The sequence below is a fragment of the Schistocerca nitens genome, chromosome 5 (genome assembly GCF_023898315.1).
Source record: "Schistocerca nitens isolate TAMUIC-IGC-003100 chromosome 5, iqSchNite1.1, whole genome shotgun sequence".
NCBI classification, from domain to species: Eukaryota; Metazoa; Arthropoda; class Insecta; order Orthoptera; family Acrididae; genus Schistocerca; species Schistocerca nitens.
Window position 1 is genome coordinate 381,207,793 of NC_064618.1, and position 26,196 is coordinate 381,233,988.

General features: G+C 40.3%; 1 protein-coding gene across 1 annotated transcript; it reads left to right on the plus strand.

Annotated features, from left to right (window-relative positions):
- Positions 1-23,757: 23,757 nt before the first annotated feature.
- On the plus strand, positions 23,758-25,083 carry LOC126260479 (putative gustatory receptor 28a). Its single transcript, XM_049957806.1, has one exon. It carries the CDS (start codon positions 23,758-23,760, stop codon positions 25,081-25,083), a length of 1,326 nt encoding a protein of 441 aa, XP_049813763.1.
- The last annotated feature ends 1,113 nt before the right edge of the window (positions 25,084-26,196 follow it).

Genomic DNA, 26,196 nt, shown 5'->3' on the forward strand with positions numbered 1-26,196 from the left:
CTATAAAACATAGATACAATTCCCTGTTTCACTCGTAACACTTCTCCATTATTTGGCGTAAGCTAAAGATCTCGTCTTGACAACCTCTAAGAGGCCTAAACCCACACTGATTTTCATCCAATTTGTCCTCAACTAATACTCGCACTTTCCTATCAACAACGCCTGAGAAGAATTTGCCCACAACGCTGATCAAAGAGATACCTCTGTAGTTGTTACAATCTTTTCTGTTTCCATGTTTAAAGATTGGTGTGATTACTGCTTTCGTCCAGTCTGATAGAACCTGTCCCGACTCCCAGGCCATTTCAATTATCCTGTGTAGCCATTTAAGACCTGACATTCCACTGTATTTGATGAGTTCCGACTTAGTTTCATCCACCCCAGCCGCTTTATTGCACTGCAATCTACTGACCATTTTCTCCACTTCCTCAAATATGATCCTTTTTCCATCATCATTCCTGTCCCATTGTACTTCGAAATCTGAAACATTACTGATCGTATTTTCACCTACATTGAGCAACTCTTCAAAATATTCCCTCCATCTGCCCAAGGCATCAACAGGATTCACCAGCAGTTTTCCTGACCTGTCCAAAATACTTGTCATTTCCTTCTTACCTCCCTTTCGAAGACTGCTAATTACACTCCAGAATGGTTTTCCAGCAGCTTGACCCAAGGTCTCCAGCCTGTTTCCAAAGTCTTCCCAAGATTTCTTCTTGGATGCTGTAATTATCTGTTTGGCTTTATTTCTTTCTTCAACATAACTTTCTCTGTGTATCTGAGTTCTAGTATGTAGCCATTTTTGATATGCCTTCTTTTTCCTTTTACAGGCTGCCTTGACTGTGTCATTCCACCAAGCTGTTTGCTTCATCCTACCTTTACACACTACTGTTCCAAGACATTCTTTGGCCACTTCTAGTACTGTGTCCCTGTACCTTGTCCATTCCTTTTCCAGTGACTGCAATTGACTACATTCAACTAACTGGTACCTTTCTGAGATCACTGTTATGTACTTGTGTCTGATTTCCTTATCCTGAAGTTTCTCCACTCTTATCCTCCTACACATGGACCTGACCTCCTGCACTTTCGGCCTCACAATACCAATTTCACTCCAGATTAAATAGTGATCAGTGTCATCAAAGAATCCCCTGAATACACGTGTGTCCTTCACAGCCTTCCTGAATTCCTGATCTGTTATTATATAGTCAATGATAGATCTGGTTCCCCTGCCTTCCCAAGTATACCGGTTAATGTTCTTATGTTTAAAAAAGGAGTTTGTGATTACTAAACCCATACTGGCACAGAAATCCAGGAGCTGTTTCCCGTTCCTGTTGGCCTCCATATCCTCTCCAAATTTACCCATAACCTTTCATACCCTTCTGTTCGATTTCCAATCCTGGCATTAAAATCACCCATGAGCAGAACACTGTCCTTGTCCTTTACTCTAACAACAACGTCACTGAGTGCGTCATAAAAACTATCCATCTTATCTTGATCTGTCCCTTCACAATGCGAATATACTGACACAATCGTATTTTTCTTGCTAGATACTGTCAAATCTATCCACATCAGTCGTTCGTTTACATACCTTATTGCAACTACACTGGGTTCCATTTCTTTCCTGATGAAAAGCCCTACACCCCATTGTGCTATTCCTGCTTTGACTCCTGACAGGTAGACCTTGTATTCTCCCAGTACCTCTTCTTTCTCACCCCTTACCCGAGTGTCACTAATAGCTAAAACGTCCAACCCCATCTTACTTGCAGCCTCTGCCAGCTCTACCTTCTTCCCAGAGTAGCCCCCATTGATATTAATAGCTCCCCATCTCGTTACCAATCGTTTGCCGAATCGTACCTTGGGAGTCCCTGGTTTGTCAATTAGAGGTGGGACTCCGTCACCTCCAAAGGTCCGAGGCATCTAACTGCCTTGTAAAATTTTCAAATGTGCCTATATTCCTCATAACGCAGGTCGTATCGTGCAATGAATAGTCCAAAAGATGAAAGCGATGCGAACGATGCATACAACGGTATAGTTTCTGCTCAATGATAGCAAACTGTTTGGTACAGCTCCGCTTTTTTTCGAAGATCAAAAAAGGGAAATTAATTGTTTCTGTTGGCTGGAAATATTATTCTGCCCTTGTGACTTCACTGGTTCTTATTTTTGTATTTTGCGGTATGGCTAGACGATTCTCACAACTGCATATGAATGTGGGTGGCTCAGTATTATTCATCGACACTTTTAATATCCGTCTTGGAGATGTTACAGGTATTTTATTAATATTACAAAGCATTACACTGAAGCAGAGATACGTTAATATGTGGTAACTGAATTTACCTTCAGTTAATAGATTTCTTCAATGAAATAGTAAGCCTGAATACTTGAGAATTTCTAAACTAGTGCAACGGATGATTTTTGTGGTAATGTTTTTATCACTTATATCGTTTGGTGGATATACGTGGATACCTGAATGCAGGTTTCAACTTAACGTACTAATTCCATTTAACTTCTTTTATGGTGTAAGGTACGCAGTCGTACACCAGTTTTTCACATTTAACGTGATTATGTACCGCAGGTTTCTGCACTTGAATATACACTTACAGGATATATTTTGCTTTCGTTCAAAATCTGACGTTGATTGTATAATATTCCAGTTGATGAAGACAAATGCAAGAATTTATAGTTCATTGTTTCCCCATAAACTGCATTTTCATGATTCACGGCATTTAACAGATGGGAGCGATTAGAATACAAAATTAAAAGTAAAATGATATTAGCTACACCAGAGACACTAAAATTTAAGAGCAGCGCACCTGTATCTCATCTACATTGCCCACTTCATGGCATGGCGCGAACATCTTATTTCAAAGCCAGTAAATTTCGCGTTGTAAATTTCATTGACAATAACACAAACTCCAGTGGACATGGTAGGCTTTCTGTGGAGAACTGGATGGTATTTACCTATCAACAATCTATATATATGTGAGAAACCTAAGTGAAGTCAATTTCAGCATAGATTCAATTGATTTATTGAATGTTGTCCACATTTCAGAGGTACACACATTTGCAATCTCCTAAAAGTATCTTTTAGATAATGTATCTGCAATTGTTCCTTCTTCTTGTATTCAGTATTTACCCAGCACTAAGGGATACATTTTACTAAAACCTACACTAACTCGCTGCTGCTACTAGAGGCGTCTGTGGAACATCAAAGGATCTGATTTATGTACATACAGACCCTACCTTTAGTGTGTTTCATTCAAACGTTCAGTATTCTCAGCCATCAGTACATCATATTATGAACAATTAGCAATTTTGATTTGCAACTATAAGAAATATTATTAACTAAATCAAATAGGTATCATCTAACTCCCAAGTTTTTTCAGTGGCTAAGTTGTTACCTTTCCAAATCTTTCAAATGTATTCTCCACAGGCTGATTCTGCTTTTCATCGGCTCCTCAGTGGGAATTATACACAGTTTGCATTAACAGTGGACATGTTTCCAAGCTATCTAACTGAAAGCTGATGTTTCATGTACTACCTTATGAATCAGTGTTCACCATTCTGTTCTTTTGCCACTTAACATTTTTTATCAGTATATTTGTATCTGTCAGTTGAATAATATGGTTATCAACAAACTTTTATAGCCTATTGAGTCTTCCCATGATCAGTAATAGCGTTTTTGTGTGATATAGCACTTAATATGTTTTTGGTCTAGAGTATCCTTGAGGTTGAACTTTAAGCCTTATTCAGAGAGAAAAGCATCACCTTTCGAAGACAACATGTTAGTCACATTAGGTAACGAACCATAAAATTTAAAACTATGAACAACAGGATCAATATTGGTTGAGCTTTCTGTTTCATAATTAACTTACTAACGTTATCGTAACTACCAGTCTCTCTTGGGAGACTGAGTCTGTAACAGTTTCGATGATGCCAATCGCTGTATTTTAGAGATTCACTTTTGTGTTATGCTGGTAAACCAAATACGTTTCCATTTATAACAAGACTGCTACCCTCTGTTTTTCTCGTAAATCATCATTCAGCCACTTTTTTCAGTATAATCTTCCACTTGCTTAGCGGCATTACTGTTTGATTTATTCTTTGCTGTAACAGCATCATTTGCAATATATTCTTTAATGAAATACATCGTATGTGTGCACTTCGTAAAATTGAGCTTAAAACATTGAGAAGAGAAAACCAGCTGGTATATCTGGCCAGGCAATGTTAATAAAACTTTCCATAGATGACTGTCTACAGCTGTTAAGCATCATGAAAAAGTCATATTTGTGGGACCAGCTGTACAGTTTTATCGGGGCGGTTAGTAGAGCCGCAACCGAGCGCATCCCCAGGTGGCGGATAGGGGAATGCCTCCTAGATATAGGTGGTACCGCGGAAATGAAATACTCGGGGCGGACCAAAACTACTAGTAGCGTCTGTTCCCACAGTGGGCGGCTATAAAAGGCGTCTGCTCCACATGTCAGTGACGGCCACAACCAACCTCCTGATCTGGAAAGTCAGGTTGTACTCGACAGCATGCCATATATCCAACTACTAATCATCATGATGGTACAACGAAAAAAATCTCATTACCCCGGGCCCCAGTCAAAAGACTGGGATCGTCGATTCCGGGGGCTCACGCACATCATGAGAAGAATCGGAGCTTCTCAAACTCCCTCAAGACCAAACGCAAACACTACATCGGCACACTTAACGTGAACACACTGATGAAGACAGGAAAGATGAAACAACTCACAGACGCTCTCGAAGAATTTCAAATCAAAATACGTGCACTGCAAGAAACACGATTCACATACGAAGACCATTTCAACACGGAGAACTCTAGAATATACAAACGAAAACCATCGAGACAACTGAAAAACCTACGGCTTTTAGCAAAGGATATGCAGTACACAGGTCCATCACGGACAGCATAATCGATTTTTCGTCATCAAACGAAAGAATCAGCCCCATCACAGTGAAATCAGCCAACAAATCCTACACAATAATAAACGCACATGCACCGACTAATGACTGCAACAGGAAAATTGATGACTTCTGGAAGACAATGGAAGAAACTATAACGAAAATTCCTGCACATAGAGTAAAAATAATACTGGGAGACTTCAACGCTAAACTCGAAGAGAAAAGATATACCACAGGAAAACATACTCCACACAAGGACTCAAACAAAAATGGAAAACACCTGATAGACTTTTGCAAAAGCCACGACCTCGCCATTATGTCAACAAAGTTCAGGAAACCTACACGGAAACTTACCACATGGAAATTCCCCAGCGGAAAGCAAGAACTACAAATCGACCACGTAATAGTCCAGAAAGACTCCCAAAAAGAAATTTTGAACATAGACACGTAAAGGCTACTTCGACTCAGACCACCACCTACTACAGAAAAGGATTCGTCTTTTGCCCAAGAAAAAGCTCCAGAAGAACAAAATTGTTAGACCAGATCCAGAATACCTTACTTTAAACCAGACACAAATAACAGACAAAATTAAAATGGACACAAATTTCAGCAAGAATCCGAGAGGCCATGAAACTAGTGCAAGCACCACGCACAAGGAAACACCGTTGGTGGAACCACACATGTGACCAAGCTATTGACCAACGAATCACTGCATGGAAAAAATTCAGTAGCCATAAATCCCCAGAGAATTGGATGAACTTCCCGAAAACACAGAAACAATCAAGCAAAATCATTCGCAGTGAAAAACGACAGTATGATAAACAGCGACTGACGGAGATCGAATCGGACTTCACGAAGAACAATACAAGAAACTTCTACAGAACGTTCAGAGAAAATATGACTGGATATCAACCACACAACTTGTGCTTCAAAAGACCGGTGGAAACCTAGAAACCAATACCAAAAACAACTGTGACATTCTGGCAAAGTACTTTGAAAAATTCCTCAACAGGGACCCCCCCCCCCCTTATGGAAGAAATGATGAAAGGAACGAGCACATACAAACCAGATACTGAACTAGTGAACCTCCAACTGTAGAAGAAGTTAAAGATATAATCTAGTCACTCAAGAATCGTAGAGCACCAGGAGAAGACGGTATCATCGCGGGAATCTGGAACTTACAAAACCCAGAACTCATCACAGACGTCCACAGGATCGTGGAAGATATCTGGGAGACCATGAAAATTCTTGACGACTGGAAAACTGCCCTGATACAACCAATACACGAAAAAGGTGAAAGACTAAAAACTACAGAGGAATATCCTTACTACCGGTCACATACAAGATCCTCTCTAAAGCTTTACTAAACGGACTAGAATGCCAGACCGACCACTTGGTTGGGGAATACCAAGCAGGCTTCCGTAAAGGGTGGTCTTGTGCGAACAAATTTGGAACCTGAAAATGATTTTACAGCACAAACAGAACCTGATCATTACCTTTGTAGACTTCAAACAGGCGTACGACTCTATCGACTGGAAAACTCTCTTCAAAATTCTAGCTGAATACAAAGTAGAAAACAAAACACGTTCTATCATAGAGCAAATCTTGACCAACACGACCTCCAAAGTAAAGTTCTTTGGGGAACTATCAGAGCCCTTTGAAATTCGCACAGGTGTCCGACAAGGCGATGGCCTCTCACCTCTCCTTTTCAATCTAGTATGAGATAAGGTAACAAAAGAGTGGAAAATATCACAACAGGGGATAACCTTAGGAAACCTACAGATTAAAGGTCTGGCTTTAGCGGACGATTTGGCGATTGTGACGTAAGGTATATACGAAACAAAACACGCTATTGAAAAACTACACGAAATCGCTTCCAAAACTGGACTGCAGATCTCGTACGAAAAGACAAAGTTTAGGAGCACAAAGAAACTCTCGTCTCTGAACACAAATTACGGCAAGATTTACAAAATGGCAAACTTCAAATACCTCGGCGAAACACTACAAATGAGCGGACATAACAGAGATTCAAACGAAGACAGAAAAAGTAAAGTGGACAAGGCATACAAAGTAGTGTGGAATCATTACAACAAGAAGTCTATCTCACATAAAGCCAAATTACGCCACTACGACACGGTGATGCTGCCCGAGGCACTATATGCAGCAGAGACCACACTAACCCTAGGGCACACACGTATCAGACAACTAGAAAAAGTAGAACGGAAAATACTTAGGAAAATATTTGACGCAACTAACAACAATAGAATATGGATCAATAAACCTACAGAGGAACTATACAAACATACCGACAACCACAGAAAAGATTCTATGGACACCTATAAAGAATGCCATCACACAGACTGACCAAACAGATCTTTGACTGGTTTTTTTTTTTTTTTTCGTTTTGGTCATCAGTCTACTGACTGGTTTGATGGGCCCGCCACAAATTCCTTTCCCGTGTTAACCTCTTCATCTCAGAGTAGCACTCGCAACCTACGTCCTCAATTATTTGCTTGACGTATTCCAATCTCTGTCTTCCTCTACAGTTTTTGCCCTCTACAGCTCCCTCTAGTACCATGGAAGTCATTCCCTCATGTCTTAGCAGATGTCCTATCATTCTGTCCCTTCTCCTTATCAGTGTTTTCCACATATTCCTTTCCTCTCCGATTCTGCATAGAACCTCCTCGTTCCTTACCTTATCAGTCCACCTAATTTTCAACATTCGTCTATAGCACCACATCTCAAATACTTCGATTCTCTTCTGTTCCGGTTTTCCCACAGTCCATGTTTCACTACCATACAATGCTGTACTCCAGACGTACATCCTCAGAAATTTCTTCCTCAAATTAAGGCCGGTATTTCATATTAGTAGACTTCTCTTGGCCAGAAATGCCTTTTTTGCCATAGCGAGTCTGCTTTTGATGTCCTCCTTGCTCCGTCCGTCATTGGTTATTTTACTGCCTAGGTAGCAGAATTCCTTAACTTCATTGACTTCGTGACCATCAATCCTGATGTTAAGTTTCTCGCTGTTCTCATTTCTACTACTTCTCATTACCTTCGTCTTTCTCGATTTAATCTCAAACCATACTGTGTACTCATTAGACTGTTCATTCCGTTCAGCAGATCATTTAATTCTTCTTCACTTTCACTCAGGATAGCAATGTCATCAGCGAATGGTATCATTGATACACTTTCACCTTGTATTTTAATTCCACTCCTGAACCTTTCTTTTATTTCCATCATTGCTTCCTCGATGTACAGATTGAAGAGTAGGGGCGAAAGGCTACAGCCTTGTCTTACACCCTTCTTCATACGAGCACTTCGTTCTTGATCGTCCACTCTTATTATTCCCTCTTGGTTGTTGTACATATTGTATATGACCCGTCTCTCCCTATAGCTTACCCCTACTTTTTTCAGAATCTCGAATAGTTTGCATCATTTTATATTGTCGAACGCTTTTTCCAGGTCAACAAATCCTATGAAAGTGTCTTGATTTTTCTTTAGCCTTGCTTCCATTATTAGCCGTAACGTCAGAATTGCCTCTCTCGTCCCTTTACTTTTCTTAAAGCCAAACTGATCGTCACCTAGCGCATTCTCAATTTTCTTTTCCATTCTTCTGTATATTATTCTTGTAAGCAGCTTCGATGCATGAGCTGTTAAGCTGATTGTTCGATAATTCTCGCACTTGTCAGCTCTTGCCGTCTTCGGAATTGTGTGGATGATGCTTTTCCGAAAGTCAGATGGTATATCGCCAGACTCGTATGTTCTACACACCAACGTGAATAGTCGTTTTGTTGCCACTTCCCGCAATGATTTTAGAAATTCTGATGGAATGTTATCTATCCCTTCTGCCTTATTTGACCGTAAGTCCTCCAAAGCTCTTTTAAATTCCGATTCTAATACTGGATCTCCTATCTCTTCTAAATCGACTCCTGTTTCTTCTTCTATCACATCAGACAAATCTTCACCCTCATAGAGGCTTTCAATGTATTCTTTCTACCTATCTGCTCTCTTCTCTGCACCTACGACCATTCGTGCTGTCCTCCTTTGTTTCTGTTCAGTATCCTCTGTTAGTCTTATTAGATACATAGATATATTGGAATATTCTAGGATGGGTCGCAAGAGTATTTTGTATGCCCTCTCCTTTGTAAAGTGATTGCGTTCTTGTAGTATTCTACCAATGTACTGCAGTCTGCCACCTTCTTTACTACAACTGTGACCATGTGATACCTATAAATTGTCACACCTAGGTAGGGGGGAGAGTGAGTAAAGAGGCTACCCTAAGGAAAACGATGTTTTCTCTTAGGTCATTTCATACGTAATCATAAGAAATATATCTTTAAAACTGGATACAATCTGTAACTATAAGACGGTTGTATTATTATTCAAATCCTCCTTTTGTAGTAGAAAAGTGAGCTTAAAGGAAAATCTGCCAACTGGGTAATTTGCCTGCAAGGGAACAGTTATTATCAGTGGACCACGAAAGGAAAACGTGTAATAAAATCCTTGGATGTTGCAATAATGTTTTATTTTCACTGTAATTTTAACCTTATCTTTTGCATTTTACTGTAGTACACACAGGTTTCATAAATGTTTACTGTAAATGAAATATCCGAAAAATAGAAACGTGGCATCTGCGCAATCAAGACAACTGGTTTCCTTCATTGTGCAAGGCATTTTCCATGAATGTGCTATAGTGAAATGCCTGTTAAATACTGCACACATCTAAGTAAGTGTCACTATATACCGCATTTTGAATTTTTGCAGTTTTCTGGCAATGTATGAGAATGCGAAACAAAGTTCGCTAAAAGTGGAAGCGTAGCCTCCAAAACGTTTGACTGTTTACCAAAATACTTATCCAATATTAGAAAACACATAATGGAATTTATTACTTAAATTTAGTGACCTACTTTTGTCCAAAATCAGACAAAATTCGAGAGGGCTCATTCAAGGCAACTCGTATTGCATCGTTTAACAAAACTTAGACGTCGTCCACCTCACGTAACTTAAATTTTCAATGTGAGCTGCTTTTACTTTTCAATGAGGGCTGCAGACATTTAATCACTATTACCATGTTAGTACGACATTCCAACCAATGTTGTGCCCTCCTTGTGAAAATATTGTAATCTAGTTTGGTACTTTATATGCTAAAACTTTGGAAAAATAGTTGTTTATTAATGATTTCTTGTATTAGATTCCATAACTGTTTTAAATTTTCCAGTAAAACTTAACCCTAAAATTGAAGTCTTAGTAGTGAATCTGACTTCCCGCAAACAGATGCCATATTCATGTTTTCAGCTTCAGGACCCTTCTTACACACCAATATAACTTTCAAAGTATGTTGTGAAAGAAAATCAACTATGCTGCACGAATAAGTATTATTTTTTTGTGGTGGCCAAAAGTACCCCTCCACTATGTGTAAACATCACGGAAAATGCGTTGGCTTTTTTTTCTTTTGTTGGTGTGTACCACCTCCCCCTCTCCCCCCCTTGGTATTACTCATTATGACAAATGCGTTGGTATTGCTAGGATTAATACAACTCAGTTCAACACTCCTACCTATTCCCACTGTCACTTTGTGTCTTCGTGGAAGAACCCACGACTAAGACACCACGGGGTACACTTAATGGCGAGCAGTGTGCACCTATCGTCAATATACACTTAAAAATAGACCTGGTACACAGAAAGATCCAATCAATCGATGCCCCTAGGTGGGGCAAAGTGACAAGAGAAAAGGAAAAAATAAGACTCAGAAGAAGAGGAATCTGGTTTTTTAATCTATGTGTCTTTTTAAACCATCTCATCCTCCTTGCTTGTCATCTTCTTTTCTACATCTACATCTACATGCATACTCCGCAAGCCACCAGACGGTGTGTGGCGGAGGGTACTTCGAGTACCTCTATCCGTTCTCCCTTCTATTCCAGTCTCGTATTGTTCGTGGAAAGAAAGATTGTCGGTATGCCTCTGTGTGGCTCTAATCTCTCTGATTTTATCCTTGTGGTCTCTTCGCGAGATATACGTAGGACGGAGCAACATATTGCTTGACTCCTAGGTGAAGGTATGTTCTCGAAACTTCAACAAAAGCCCGTACCGAGCTACTGAGCGTCTCTCCTGCAAAGTCTTCCACTGAAGTTTATCTACCATCTGCGTAACGCTTTCGCGATTACTAAATGATCCTGTAACGAAGCGCGCTGCTTTCAGTTGGATCTTCTCTATCTCTTCTATCAACCCTATCTGGTACGGATCCCACACCAGTGAGCAATATTCAAGCAGTGGGCGAATAAGTGTACTGTAACCTACTTCCTTTGTTTTCGGATTGCATTTCCTTAGGATTCTCCCAATGAATCTCAGTCTGGCATCTGCTTTACCGACGATCAACTTTATATGATCATTCCATTTTAAATCACTCCTAATGCCTACTCCCTGCTATATTGTAGCTAAATGATAAAGGAACTTTCTTTCTATGTATTCGCAGTACATTACACTTGTCTACATTGAGATTCAATTGCCATTCCCTGCACCATGCGTCAATTCGTTGCAGATTCTCCTGCATTTCAGTACAATTTTCCACTTTTACAACCTCTCGATATACCACAGCATCACCTGCAGAAAGCCTCAGTCAACTTCCGATGTTATCCACAAGGTCATTTATGTGTATTGTGAACAGCAACGGTCCTACGACACTCCCCTGCGCCACACCTCAAATCACTCTTACTTCGGAAGACTTCTCTCCATTGACAATGACATGCTGCGTTCTTTTCGTGTTTTTTTATGGGTGTGGCATATTATTACGATCAGCAAACAGAAATTTTAAGTGGTGTAAATCAATTATTGATATTCCACAACATCTTCGTTTCTTTTACATGTAAGTACGGTTACGGACCTCTTCCTCTTGCCCTTGGTTGAATATACAGCTGAAATTCCCAAGAGGCTGCTTGTCTTCATTAATATCACGCCTTTTATAAAGAACGCCTTCTTTTAAGTATGTTTCTTGAGACACTGAATAGCACGGCTCCTGTGGCAAATGGCATATTTTCTTTCCTTAGAGCATCCAATGCCACTTCATTAACTTGGGAATCTCAGAGCCGTAATAATGATTTTCTTAAATTATATGGTGGCCTCGTAACACACACGTAATAAGAAAGCATAGCATTTCAGCAAGGTGTTAATATTCTAATCCCTTAGGATCACTAATTTAAGAAACATTCTTGTCCCACGAATTCAATTTACATAAAGCAATGTAAATAAATTAAAAAATAAAAGTTATGGAGAAGAAGCCTCTTTGTCTCATCAAGGGACTAACATGCCCGACTAGATGTCATACCGCAAGCGTTGTCTTAATGCGAAATTACGTGTCCTAGGCAATTGATAAACACGTGGCTTCAAAGGCTGAAAAATAATATTTTACCCGCATTGTGGCAATGGACTGTCACTATACACCTACACTCCTGGAAATTGAAATAAGAACACCGTGAATTCATTGTCCCAGGAAGGGGAAACTTTATTGACACATTCCTGGGGTCAGATACACCACATGATCACACTGACAGAACCACAGGCACATAGACACAGGCAACAGAGCATGCACAATGTCGGCACTAGTACAGTGTATATCCACCTTTCGCAGCAATGCAGGCTGCTATTTTCCCATGGAGACGATCGTAGAGATGCTGGATGTAGTCCTGTGGAACGGCTTGCCATGCCATTTCCACCTGGCGCCTCAGTTGGACCAGCGTTCGTGCTGGACGTGCAGGCCTCGTGAGACGACGCTTCATCCAGTCCCAAACATGCTCAATGGGGGACAGATCCGGAGATCTTGCTGGCCAGGGTAGTTGACTTACACCTTCTAGAGCACGTTGGGTGGCACGGGATACATGCGGACGTGCATTGTCCTGTTGGAACAGCAAGTTCCCTTGCCGGTCTAGGAATGGTAGAACGATGGGTTCGATGACGGTTTGGATGTACCGTGCACTATTCAGTGTCCCCTCGACGATCACCAGTGGTGTACGGCCAGTGTAGGAGATCGCTCCCCACACCATGATGCCGGGTGTTGGCCCTGTGTGCCTCGGCCGTATGCAGTCCTGATTGTGGCGCTCACCTGCACGGCGCCAAACACGCATACGACCATCATTGTCACCAAGGCAGAAGCGACTCTCATCGCTGAAGACGACACGTCTCCATTCGTCCCTCCATTCACGCCTGTCGCGACACCACTGGAGGCGGGCTGCACGATGTTAGGGCGTGAGCGGAAGACGGCCTAACGGTGTGCGGGACCGTAGCCCAGCTTCATGGAGACGGTTGCGAATGGTCCTCGCCGATACCCCAGGAGCAACAGTGTCCCTAATTTGCTGGGAAGTGGCGGTGCGGTCCCCTACGGCACTGCATAGGATCCTACGGTCTTGACGTGCATCCGTGCGTCGCTGCGGTCCGGTCCCAGGTCGACGGGCACGTGCACCTTCCGCCGACCACTGGCGACAACATCGATGTACTGTGGAGACCTCACGCCCCACGTGTTGAGCAATTCGGCGGTACGTCCACCCGGCCTCCCGCATGCCCACTATACGCCCTCGCTCAAAGTCCGTCAACTGCACATACGGTTCACGTCCACGCTGTCGCGGCATGCTACCAGTGTTAAAGACTGCGATGGAGCTCCGTATGCTACGGCAAACTGGCTGACACTGACGGCGGCGGTGCACAAATGCTGCGCAGCTAGCGCCATTCGACGGCCAACACCGCGGTTCCTGGTGTGTCCGCTGTGCCGTGCGTGTGATCATTGCTTGTACAGCCCTCTCGCAGTGTCCGGAGCAAGTATGGTGGGTCTGACACACCGGTGCCAATGTGTTCTGTTTTCCATTTCCAGGAGTGTATATATTCGGAATACGTGATGGTTGGCACGAAGAATTTCATGTTGTTCGAGATACCTCATTACATTTTAGGACAGAATATGTTCTAAGATCCTACAACAAATAGATGCCAAGGATACTGAGCTGCACATTTCTGGAAAACCTTTCCTGTAAATTTTAGACTTGTGCTTTCATCCAGCTACTGGACACAGTATTTTTCTTAGTGGACCTATGGTAGAATAAAGTAGGAGTTCAACTGTGCCAACAGTCCTGGGTTTTCTTCGTAAAGCAATATTTTAAAAGGTTGTTAAACATTTCTGCTTTAGCTTTGCTAACCTCAGTTTTAGTTCTTGCCTCTGTCACCAGAATTTCTTTGGAGTTTTGCGAAGGACGTTTCGATAATTTTGCGCTACGATAGTCATTCAAGGCTTCACCCATTGCCGTTTTGACAGTAAAATGCGTTGCATTCAGCATCATTTTTCTGTAGCCTTTGTCTCAGTTGTGCAGTAGTCTCAGTTTCTTTAGGAGTTTCTTTGCAGTAACTGTATGCTATGGAGGGTCCTTAACTTCACCAACTTTCCTACTGGATATACGAATATCTTGGCAGTGCATGGCTAACTATTCTCTTAAAACTGCAGCCGTACAAACTCTACATCGTCCTGTTCTGAGCTAAAAGTTTCAGGTTCTTCACTGAGATTCATCACTACTCCTTCTTTAATTCGTTTACCGATCTGTTAAATCTTTCTACTTCCTTTAACTGCCGTCGGTTCCCTGCCTTACAATATGACTGGAGAGTCGAGTGTTGGGTTTCTGTAACTGAGACAATCTTTTTTATTCAGTTTATAACGTACCTACACTCTCTGGTGTATGAAAAGCTACTTGTGGCACGTATATCTAATGTTTCGTAATTAATGGAACGAAAGCATTCAATCCGAAGATAAGTGATTACGGATAGAATGTAGATAGTTACAACATGATGGTTGTCGCACGAGTGTTTACAGTGTACGACAACTATTGAAATGTTAAAAAAATTGGACTTAAGTAAGGTTTCACTGTAATTAGCAATGATTTTGTACATTGTTTGAATGAATTTAGATTACAGAACAGAACCGGTCACCAGGTCCAAAACAGAAAACGCTTGGTTTGGTAAATGTCTGCAATGTCTTTCAGATCACGCAAATACTGAGTGTGAATGGTGAAGCGGCAGCTGAACAAAAAAGCACTCGCGCGATCTTATATGTAGAAAATACCCATAACGTGAGCACAAAAGACCTCAGTTTTTTTCGTGGGGGGGAGGGGGGAGCAATAATGTTAATTGTAACGACCAGCAACGTAACTCACGGCAGTGCTGTCTGTTTGGATGTTTGCCCAATCGTGACCAAATTACTGTTCATTTCCGATTACTTTCCAAATAATGGCGTAAAAACTTTCATTCATGGCATCAATCACCCGTCAATAGTAACGTTACCTAGACATACGCACATAATATGATTTACAGAACGCAACATAGCATCATAAAATTGAGAATAAGATTTTCACTCTGCAGCGGAGTGTGCGCTGATATGAAACTCCGCTGCAGAGTGAAAATCTCTTTCTGGAAACATCCCCCAGGCTGTGGCTAAGCCATGTCTCCACTGTATCCTTTCTTTCAGGAGTGCTAGTCCTGCACGTTTCGTAGGAGAGCTTCTGTAAAGTTTGGAAAGTAGGAGACGAGATACTGACAGAAGTAAAGCTGTGAGTGCCGGCCGTGAGTCGTGCTTCGGTAGCTCAGATGGTAAAGGACTTGCCCGCGAAAGGCAAAGGTCCCGAGTTCGAGTCTCGGTCGGGCACACAGTTTTAATCTGCCAGGAAGTTTCATCATAAAATTGCTTTGACTACAAGACAGCCAGCATACTTTTGTCATAAAAATTTACTTAAATCACTTCTACTTTGAATAGATTGCCTGCAGTATTAGTGCAACACTATAGGAACAACTATAATAACTAAAGTTTTTTTTTAGAGTAATCAACTGTAACTTTAACTGAATCTGTTTTCTTTTAAGTATTTCTTGCGCTCACGAGTCCCTGGAAAGTTATGGTGAGCAGGATGGGAGCGTGGCGATGGGTCGGTAAAGTTTCACTCGAAATGTTCGTGGTTTTACGAAACGCAAACTAACGTTCCAGAATAGTTACTATTACGTTGGCATGGCTATCATTGGTGATGGGCTCTTCTTGATTAGCGAGTATCGTGAACAAATTGGGTCATGCAGTATTCTTCATTAATTACAGGACCTCCTCGAAACCATATACTGCGCTCATACATTTGCTCGATCACTTATATTTGGCTTTAGGATATTTTATAACACCATTTTTAGCAAAATCTGCATTTGGCATTTGCACGCCAACTCACATGTCGGTATCACACCACAGATGCTTTGGAACTCAGCTCTTCCCTAACTTGTACGACTAGGCACTTTCGTATCAACGATGTTATTGGTACATGAAAGATATTCATTGTGTTCCGTACAATATAAAGTTCCGTGACATTGCCAGTATGTTTGCTACAACGATTTGACATAAATATTTCTAACTTATTCTTTCAGCATACAACAGATTTTCATAAACATTAATTAGTGAAAAAATTCATATGTTCATATAGTTATAAAAATCGTTTTAAACCATGCAATAAAGTAAGTGAAAAATACGTGAGGCACTGAGTTTAGTGTTACACATGCTCCTCATTCCAGTGGACTGTATTCTCAATTACATATTCAATGAAACGTCTAAACATGCAAAACAGTAACTGACATCACTCGTGTATCGTTAATAAAGAACAAGAAATAAAATACAGTTTTCTTTGTATTATACTTCTGAGCATGTTTCTTGAACTATTAACACGAAATATATATTTATATCTTGTATTGTAATAGATGTAATAACTAATAATTAACATAAATAAGTCAATAAAGCACAATTTATAATTTTTCGTGCTGCATATGTATTATTTATGATGAATTACCGTTGCGAATTTATGTATTGTGATGGTGCCGTTAAAATGCTTAACTCCTTGACGAGCTACCTTCATGACAACCATGGATAAACATCACATACTATTCTTACTGCTCTCTTTTGTACAGTCAATACTTTCTTTCTAATCTTTGAGCTACCCCAGAGGATTATTCAATACAAGCAGTGATTAAAAATGAGAGGTCGTAAACTGGATATACATACCCACTAAAACTTTAAAAATGTAATTCACATCAAACATTGATAAGATGGAATTATTAAGGGCAACACCTGTGCTTAACTTATCCTAAAATTTTGACGAAGTAAAATATAAATGAAGGCGGTAAATTTAAAATGAGAAAACAAGGTGTACAATACAACACACAGATGCAGCACATAAACAGATTTTTCATTCATATACCACTAGAACGAGAACATTAAAAACACAGGACAGTAACTTCAAATAAAGAGGCCACCCATATAACACTCAATACTGTGTCATTTGGAGTTAGAACGTCTAGCAAGAAAACTATTTTTCTAAAATACAACTAAAATTATCAGGCTTAAAAATACACACCAACGTGGAAGACAGACGTTATTCGGGTAAAATTCTCCCCTTTTTTTATAGCTACATTGCAATGTGTAAAATGCGTCACCTTTTAAAGTGACAAACTCGCAAGTATCCTATCTGAGTCAAAAAAAAAAAAACCCTAATGGCTTTGCTAAGAAGACGACATAAGACCAAAGGCAGAGCTCCGTTTTACCTGTCCCCATCTATTAAGAAGATTTTCTTGCAATCTAATTTTGAAGATTCTGCCTGTTTGTCCAACATGTCCTGCATTACAATCGCGACACTCCAGCGAATATACCCACGATGCCTAAAGGTTGTTCTTTTTAGGTGATTCATTATGTATGTACATAAACTGGAGATTGGTAGCCGCGGAAAACACTATACGATAGCCAATTCCCGGGAAATGTTTGGCCAATTCATAACTAAAATTACCCATAAATGGCAAAGAAATGTAATTGTGCTCCGCGACAGAAGGTGCATTGGGTGAACTCCGAAGGGGCATCGTTGTTTTGTCTTGGTACATCTTATCAACGAGTGCAACACTGTAGCCATAATTACGGGCGATATACTTTAGATTGTCTAGTTCTCTATTAACTGCGTCTTCAGATAATGGCAATTCGCATAGACGCATAATTATAGCTCTAAAAAACCTAATATTATGCTGGCGAGGATGGCAGGAAGAAGCATGAATAATAGCATCTGTGGTCGTGGGTTTCCTAAAAATATGTATGGACACTTTGTTATCATGTAGCTGTAACTGCAGATCTAGGTAATTGAGGACTCCGTCAGTATTTGTTTTCTATTTAGATAACCTGAAGATGCGTATATAAGGCGAAACGCGTCTTTGAAAAATAAAAAAACTAAAATTGCAACCAAGATTGTTTTTAACCAATATTAAGTCAGAAACTGTTTCTGTGCTTAGTAGTTAATTTTGAAGTTCTGAAGTCCTTCATTTTATTGACCACTTTCAGTGAATTATCTATAACTTCTATTTTCTACTTTTATTAGTGTAATCATGATTCATGTTCCAATGTGACTATTCAGGTTGAAGTATTTCTGTGTGGTACTGACGCCACGTGAGTTTGTGTAGAGGATTCCCACTATGAGACTGGTTAGTTGAATAGTTCTTAATTCACCTAGTAGAACGAATATCCATACTTGTATTCGAATCTGTGAGCATTGGACTTTACTTATATTGTAGCTTTTCGCGCCTTGACCCTGACTCTATTGACCACTCAAAGAGGGCCCAACTATTTGCATCACACTAAACTCCTTGTGCGGTACGAATGTCTATTTGGCTGGGAATGTTCCTATAGACTGCGATTCGTTGGAGTTACTGACTTTTCTCAAATATAGTAGCCTTGGATTTCTCTCCCTTGAAGCCTTCCCAAGGAATCGTAATGCATGCAGATAATATACTGTGCGATTCCTCCCGTAGTTATCTGTCGCGTTAGTAATTGTGTGTTTCAACCTTTAGAGTCGTTTACTTCCTCATGTATCTACACTTCCTATTTCTGCCACGAGGATCACGTGCCGAGTTGAAACATGAAGATTGTTGGTACTGATCTCCTATGTATTTTAAGGAAGCAGGTTAATTAAGAGTTCTTTGCTGATGCACGATGTGTGCTGTGAGAGTATATAGTTTTCTTTGTAATATATATGTCCAGTTCGCAGAATATGATTAACTTGTGCTCTCAACCTCCTTCATGGTCTGCCGTTTCTCTGAGTCTATTGTAAAATGAGTTTTGGAATGAACATTCTGCTACGAAATGTTTAGCAAAATATAAAGAAAGTTCGTCTCTTTGTTGTTGTGTCTAAGTCTTCGCATTAAGGGCGATTGTAATGGAGTTTGGTCCTAAAAAGAGACTTTTCAAAATATTATTTTCTTGGTCTACATATTTTAATCTACGTTGCGTGTGAATTTTACAGTGATAGCAGCTTTATAAATGCCTTTAAATTGTTGAACTAATTAACTCTGCGCTGGCGGCCACTTCCACCTTTTCTGGCGATTGGAAACTGCTTGCTTCAGCGGAATTTTTGTCAGTGTGAAGGGTATTTCTTTCGATATCTTTAGCTGACATCTATATCTCTGCCTGACATCTATATCTTTGCCTGAAAACTTTATTGCATGTGGTTTATTTACGTTATGACAATACTGTCACATGTTAGTAGGTGGAAGGTGGAATTCGCAAACCTTTACATGGAAGTCTAGATTTATGCATTATGGGTGGTGGAAAAACTGTGTTTAGGAAACGGAGGTTTCATGGAAGTCGGTTTACCAACAGAAAAGAGGAAGCAGCTCGAAATGAAGAACATAAGATCTCAGCTTCAGCATCGAATCTTTGGACAGAAGAATTGTACAGGTGCGAGAATGATATTGATATGGACTCCACTGGATTCGGGTTTATTGATTTAGAGCTTTTAGAGATTCACTGCCAGGCTATAAAGTTTTCATGTTCATGTGTTAGTTGTAAAAATACGGAATGCATAAGTGTGGTTGAAGAAAGAAGAGTGGGAATAGCCTGTGATTTTAAATTAATTTGTAATTAGTATGGCTATGAATTTTCATTTTGCTCCTCCAACAAAAAGGACACTAGTACCAATGAAAGCAATTTTAGGTTAGCATATGCTCTGAGATGCCGTGAGTAGGGCAGGGAAGAAGGTAATTTATTGTGTGGTTTTCTAAACATGCCTCCACCTTGTGCAAGTTAGAAAAAATAAATTAAGAAATGTCTGATGCTGTATGCAATACTGCCGAAGTTTCTATGAAGAAAGCAGTGGAAGAATTGGTGGAAAGAAACCAAAAAGAAATAGATCCTGGGGTAGATGTTCATGGCAATGGAACTCCTACAAATGTTACTGACCAGTGTGTACCTGTAGACGGGACCTAGATGAAAAGGGGTCACATATCTCTGTATGGAGTTGCATCTGTTATTGATATTGACTTGGGTAATGTTTTAGATGTAGAAATTATGACTAAAATACTGCCACCAGTGTGCAACAAGGAAAATGTCGAAGAATGAAGAGAGTGAGAAACTATGACAAGAAAAGCATGCAGCAGCATGCTCTAAAAATTATAGTGGCTCAAGTGGGAGCCTGGAGGCTGCTGCAGTTGTGAGGATTTTCTCCAGATCTGAGGACCAGTATGGTGTTATATATACTAAATACCTTGGTTATAGGGACTCCTCTTTGTTCAAAGCTGTAATAGATAAAAGTCAGTATAATACAACAACAGAAAAGATCGAGTGTGTTGGTTACATCCAAAAGAGGCTTGGTGGTAGGCTTCATCGCTTACTTAAAGAGAAAAGGGGTGAAGTACTTGATGATGGAAAACCACTAGGAGGCCTACTCTGAAAGAAACTGATTCTTTTTAAGTTATTTTATGGGAGAGCTATCAGGAAAAACACACGTAATTTAGAGGCAATGAGGCGTGCTGTGTGGGCAGTTTTTTCCACAAACTATCCACTCACCAAACACCAATGCACAATCTGTGTCCGAAAGACGATTGATGTAAATTCAACAACAGAAATGAGACATATTCACATAAACACTCATTAATAGAACCTATTATGAATGCAATTAAGTCCACAATCAGGTTTCTTCCAAATCCGGATTTATTGAGGAAGTGTCTTCACAGAAAGACACAAGAAACTAATGAAAGTCTGAAAAATGTAATTTGGATAGATGCTCAGAAAGGACATTCTGTGGACTTTAAATACTCAAAATATGTGTCTATGATTCAGGTTTATGTTATAATAACTGAAGTTATTCCAGAATTGAAGTGCTGAAAAGAGTTGGTTTGGATCCTGGTGTGTTTACAACAAAAGCATTTTACTCCACCGACGAGAGCAGGGTAAAGAAAGCTAACAGATCAGTGTCATACTGACAAATACAGACCAGGCAGATTCGAAAAGGAGAGAAGAGAAACTTAGAGGATGAGGAGCATCAGCATGGAGGATTCTAAAATTGAGATAAGCTTATTACATGAAATGCAGATGATAAACGGGTATTCATTGGACAAATATATTGTACTAGAAATGATATGTGATTACATTTTCACGCAATTTGGGTGCATGGATCCTAAGAAATCAGTACCCAGAACAACCACCTCTGGCCGTAATAACGGCCTTGATACGCCTGGGCATTGAGTCAAACAGAGCTTGGATGGCGTGTAAAGGTACAGCTGCCCATGCAGCTTCAACACGATACCACAGTTCATCATGAGTTGTGACTGGCGTATTGTGACGAGCCAGTTGCTTGGCCACCATTGACCAGACGTTTCCAATTGGTGAGAGATCTGGAGAATGTGCTGGCCAGGGCAGCAGTCGAACAGTTTCTGTGTCCAGAAAGGCTCGTACAGGACCTGCAACATGTGGCAGTGCATTATCCTGCGGAAACGTAGGGTTTCGCAGGGATCGAATGAAGGGTAGAGCCACGGGTCATAACACATCTGAAATGTAACGTCTAGTGTTCAAAGTGCCGCCAATGCGAACAAGAGGTGACCGAGACGTGTAACCAATGGCACCCCATATCATCACGCCAGGTGATACGCCAGTATGGCGATGACGGATACACGCTTCCAATGTGCGTTCACCGCGATGTCGCCAAACACGGATGCGACTATCATGGTGCTATAAACAGAACCTGGATACATCCGAAAAAATGATGTTTTGCCATTCGTGCACTCAGGTTCATCGTTGAGTGCACCATCGCAGGCGCTCCTGTCTGTGATGCAGGGTCAAGGGTAACCGCAGCCATGGTCTCTGAGCTGATAGTCCATGCTGCCGCAAACTTCGTCGAACTGTTCGTGCAGTCGGTTGTTGTCTTGCAAACGTCCCCATCTGTTGACTCAGGGATCGAGACGTGGCTGCACGATCCGTTACAGCCATGCGGATAAGATGCCTGTCATCTCGACTGATAGTGATATGAGGCCGTTGGGATCCAGCACAGCGTTCCGTATTACCCTCCTGAACCCACTGATTCCATATTCTGCTAACAGTCATTGGATCTCGACCAACGCGAGCAGCAATGTCGCGATACGATAAACCGCAATAGCGATATGCTACAATCCGACATTTATCAAAGTCGCGAACGTGATGGTGTGCATTTCTCCTCCTTACACGAGGCATCACAACAACGTTTCACCAGGCAACGCCGGTCAACTGCTGTTTCTGTATGAGAAATCGGTTGGAAACTTTCCTCATGTCAGCGCGTTGTGGGTGTCGCCACCAGCGCCATCCTTGTGTGAATACTCTGAAAAGGTAGTCATTTGCATATCGCAGCATCCTCTTCCTGTCTGTTAAATTTCGCTTCTGTAGCACATCTTCGTGGTGTAGCAATTTTAATGGCCAGTAGTATAATTACTTTGTAAATAAATGTTTACATTTTCCGTTACATTTTCCCTTAATTCAATTGCACATTTAATGAATCTGTCAATTCATAAAATAAATTTCTTCAGTGTTCGCCTGACACTGCCCACACAGCGCAACTGAAGTGCATAAATGCCACTTCCTCTAATTACTAACAATCACATATCCCTTGAATGTTCATGGTGAGTAGTTTTTAAATAAGGGAATGAGTCGAAATATAGATACTATAATAACAAAACGTAGGTGACCCCTTTTGTACGAATTTTGTTTACTTTTTGTTCACTAGTTAAAGTGGTCTCTTTGACTAGTGAGTCTTGGTGAAGTCAGGTATTTTTCAGTGAAATAACAGGCGAAATGAAATCCACTTGAGAATACTTGTCAGGGAATTTATTGTCTCGGCATTTGCCTTAGAAGCAATGATAATGTAAACACTTTGGTCGAAACGGGGAATGGGAAGTATTTTTTATTTAATTGTAGGTCAATGTGTCCACGAACTTACATTTTGGAAACCTGGAGTAGACGTACATTTTCTACGTACAAAGAGTAAAGTCGATGAGCTTCCCGACGTGTGCAATGCACCTATGTCGCTATTGATCGCAGGCGATACGAGCGGCAGCGACGTTGTCGTTATATAACTGACAGCTGTTGCTACCAAATTAATTATCCAAACAATCAAAACGATAAAACGTGAGGCAATGAGGTCTGGCGCCAACGTCATCAGAATGAATGCAGGTGCTACCTGTATATGTGACAATTAGGAAAGATAATGAAATTCAGTTGTTCGTAAATGGATTGCACGAGGAAAACGTGACACTGTATTTAGGAAATAAAATCAAGAGATCCATTGTTCTAGGACAGTAGAAGACCAGCACAATGGGATTATCTTGAAGAGATTTGAAAAGCGTTTTTTTCGGTAACAAAATTATTTTCGCCTTCTTGACTGTCATGAAACGAGCATAGAAAGAGCGAAGTACTGTGATTATGCAGAGCGCAGTGGGCTGCTATTTCTGCTAGTCTGTGCTTCGCTTCAGTCTCAAAGGGCTCGTCGTTTGTCCCGAGGAGATTCCGTGCAGATGTATACGTTAAGAAAACTATTCGCAGAGTTTCGTGTTTTTCTTTTCCTGTGTAAAGCGACTGGCACTGCTCCTATTTCGTTTGACAGAGAAAGTGGACGGGTGGTTGTGCGCAAAAGGGCGAGGTTTTACTGTGTATCTGTCGTACTCGTTATTCTTCTCTGTGCCGTATCTGATATAGTGTGGAAAGCCACTAATGGGTACAGAAACTTTGAAAGTATTACGAAGTATACTTATGTATTCACCGTTGCAGTTGCAACAAGCTCTGCTGTGACGTGTATTCTATGGAACTCTTCTTTGAAACAAAACGACGTTCACTTTTTCTTCTTAAAAATGGTTACTGTTGGAACTTTTTTGTATAACGATAAGGAAGCTGAGTACATCCGATTGAATACTCTCCTGCTAAGGGGAACAATTGTAGTAATCGTATACTCGGTTCTTCTGTATGGTAACATGCTTTGGGATAACGGAATTACACTAAAATATTTTTCAGATACACCTGTTCATGTCATACATTTCTTGAGAAATATCTTACTTTTGCAGTTCATGGTACTTAACGGGGCTGTGGGAAGAAATTTTGCTCAGCTGAATGAGAATCTGCTGCAAGTGTTCGAGATAAGCTCAGAAAACGAATCTGATATCAAGATCTCTGAAACACTACAATTTTCGTTATCAAAACAAAACACATACAATACTGGTAATCTATTTATCAGAGAATTTTCGTCACCGTCAACGTTAGTAGTCTCTAAAGCTCAAGCATCTTCGAAGCACCCTACATACAATATACCACGTTGTAATCGAATGGCCCTGCAGACTGATAGTTGTGTCTCAATGAAACACTTGCGTAAAATCTATTGCATTTTAAGTGATCTCGCAAAAGCTGTCGACAGGGCTTATGGTCCAAACAATCTCTTCGAAGTGACTAGTTCCTTCGTGAATATTGTCGCATTGCTCTACACATTCGCAGTTTTTCTACTACAGTTAGATGGAACGTCACGTATATCACTGTATGACTGTATTACAACGTTGCAATGGACTGTGATGCTGGTTTGTCGCTTGTTCAGCATTGCTTACAGCTGTGACATGGTTGTGCAGGAAGCCAACCGTACGCAGCGGCTGGTCACCAAACTTCAGATGCTGTCTGCTGGCTGTGGCTGCCAAGAAGAGCTGCAGCTGTTTGGGGAACAGCTGGCGCGCAACACACTCCACTACAGCGCAGCTGGGTTCTTCACGCTGGATCTGTCATTGCTGAAAAGCATCGTGGCTGCTGCGACGACCTACTTCGTCATTCTTGTCCAATTCCAGGTTTCTGGAAACAAATCGTAGCTTGGAGATGTTGCTGAAGAATGCATTCTAATACCTTGACAGATATTGAGAATTTTTTGAAAACTTTTCTGGCTATATAATATGAAAGAAATTAATATTTTCTACCTGTCGTTTCAAAATAATTATTTTTGAATAAGTTATTCTGCTAGGAAGCTCATCATTACCATTATGAGCAAATAATTACCGTTACCCATTTACATGAGGGTAGAATTCTCTTTAGAAGCGAATTTTAGAAGATATTCTACCATTAAATGCACACAATATTAACAATATTTGTACAGTGATCTGTATCTAGAAACATAAACAGCGATATTTTGCTTTGGCATATTGTGGTCAGGTATGTATATGTTACAAATTTTTACTACTAGTACATTAACAGTTTGAAAAATAGTTTTGTCTGCTTAGCATAGGAAATTAATTATGTCTTCATATAAATCCATATTACTACCAACTATTTCAATATTCAGCATGCCAGACTGTGGCCACAGAAATTTTGATAACTTTGAAATTTGGAAAGACATGTGAAAATGTGTTTATACAAACTGTTTCACATAAAACCGATTCGCCTCATGTAACTGCTAATCATCTCTAGTAGTCGAATTGCTAGTGAAGTGGCCATTTGACATGGGCACCATGTCTTACAAATGGGTAACTTCATCTTTCTTAAAGTTTCTGCTATCTTTTTTTCTTAGTTCACTAATACTTAAATCTCAGGCATGAGGTGTAACTGTTTGATGTGGGACCGCCCTGTTTTACTCTCCAGTCAGATAAATTACATTCATTTACAATGTGAACTTTGCACTGGTTAAAAATAACTTATTCCACAATAACGCAAGACTATAACACAAGTAGGCTTGTCGATTAATATATTTCTCAGTAAGAGAGAAATTTGTACAGATCAGTGAAGAAATTCCTTTTTTCTTCAGTTTCCATTGTTAGAAAATCTGAGATAAAGCAGCAGATTAGTCATAAATGAAATAACAGAAAAGTATAATGGCATTCTGTTCAGTGTGGAAACATATAGAGAATGAAGACATAATTTCCTATATGTTGCAAGTGGAAAATATGTATCCCTTGGGTATAATTATTTATAAGATACAATAATGATGAAAA

Bases quoted from the DNA above. Each gene is read 5' to 3' on its own strand.
- LOC126260479 (XM_049957806.1), top strand. From the start codon at position 23,758: ATGTATACGTTAAGAAAACTATTCGCAGAGTTTCGTGTTTTTCTTTTC.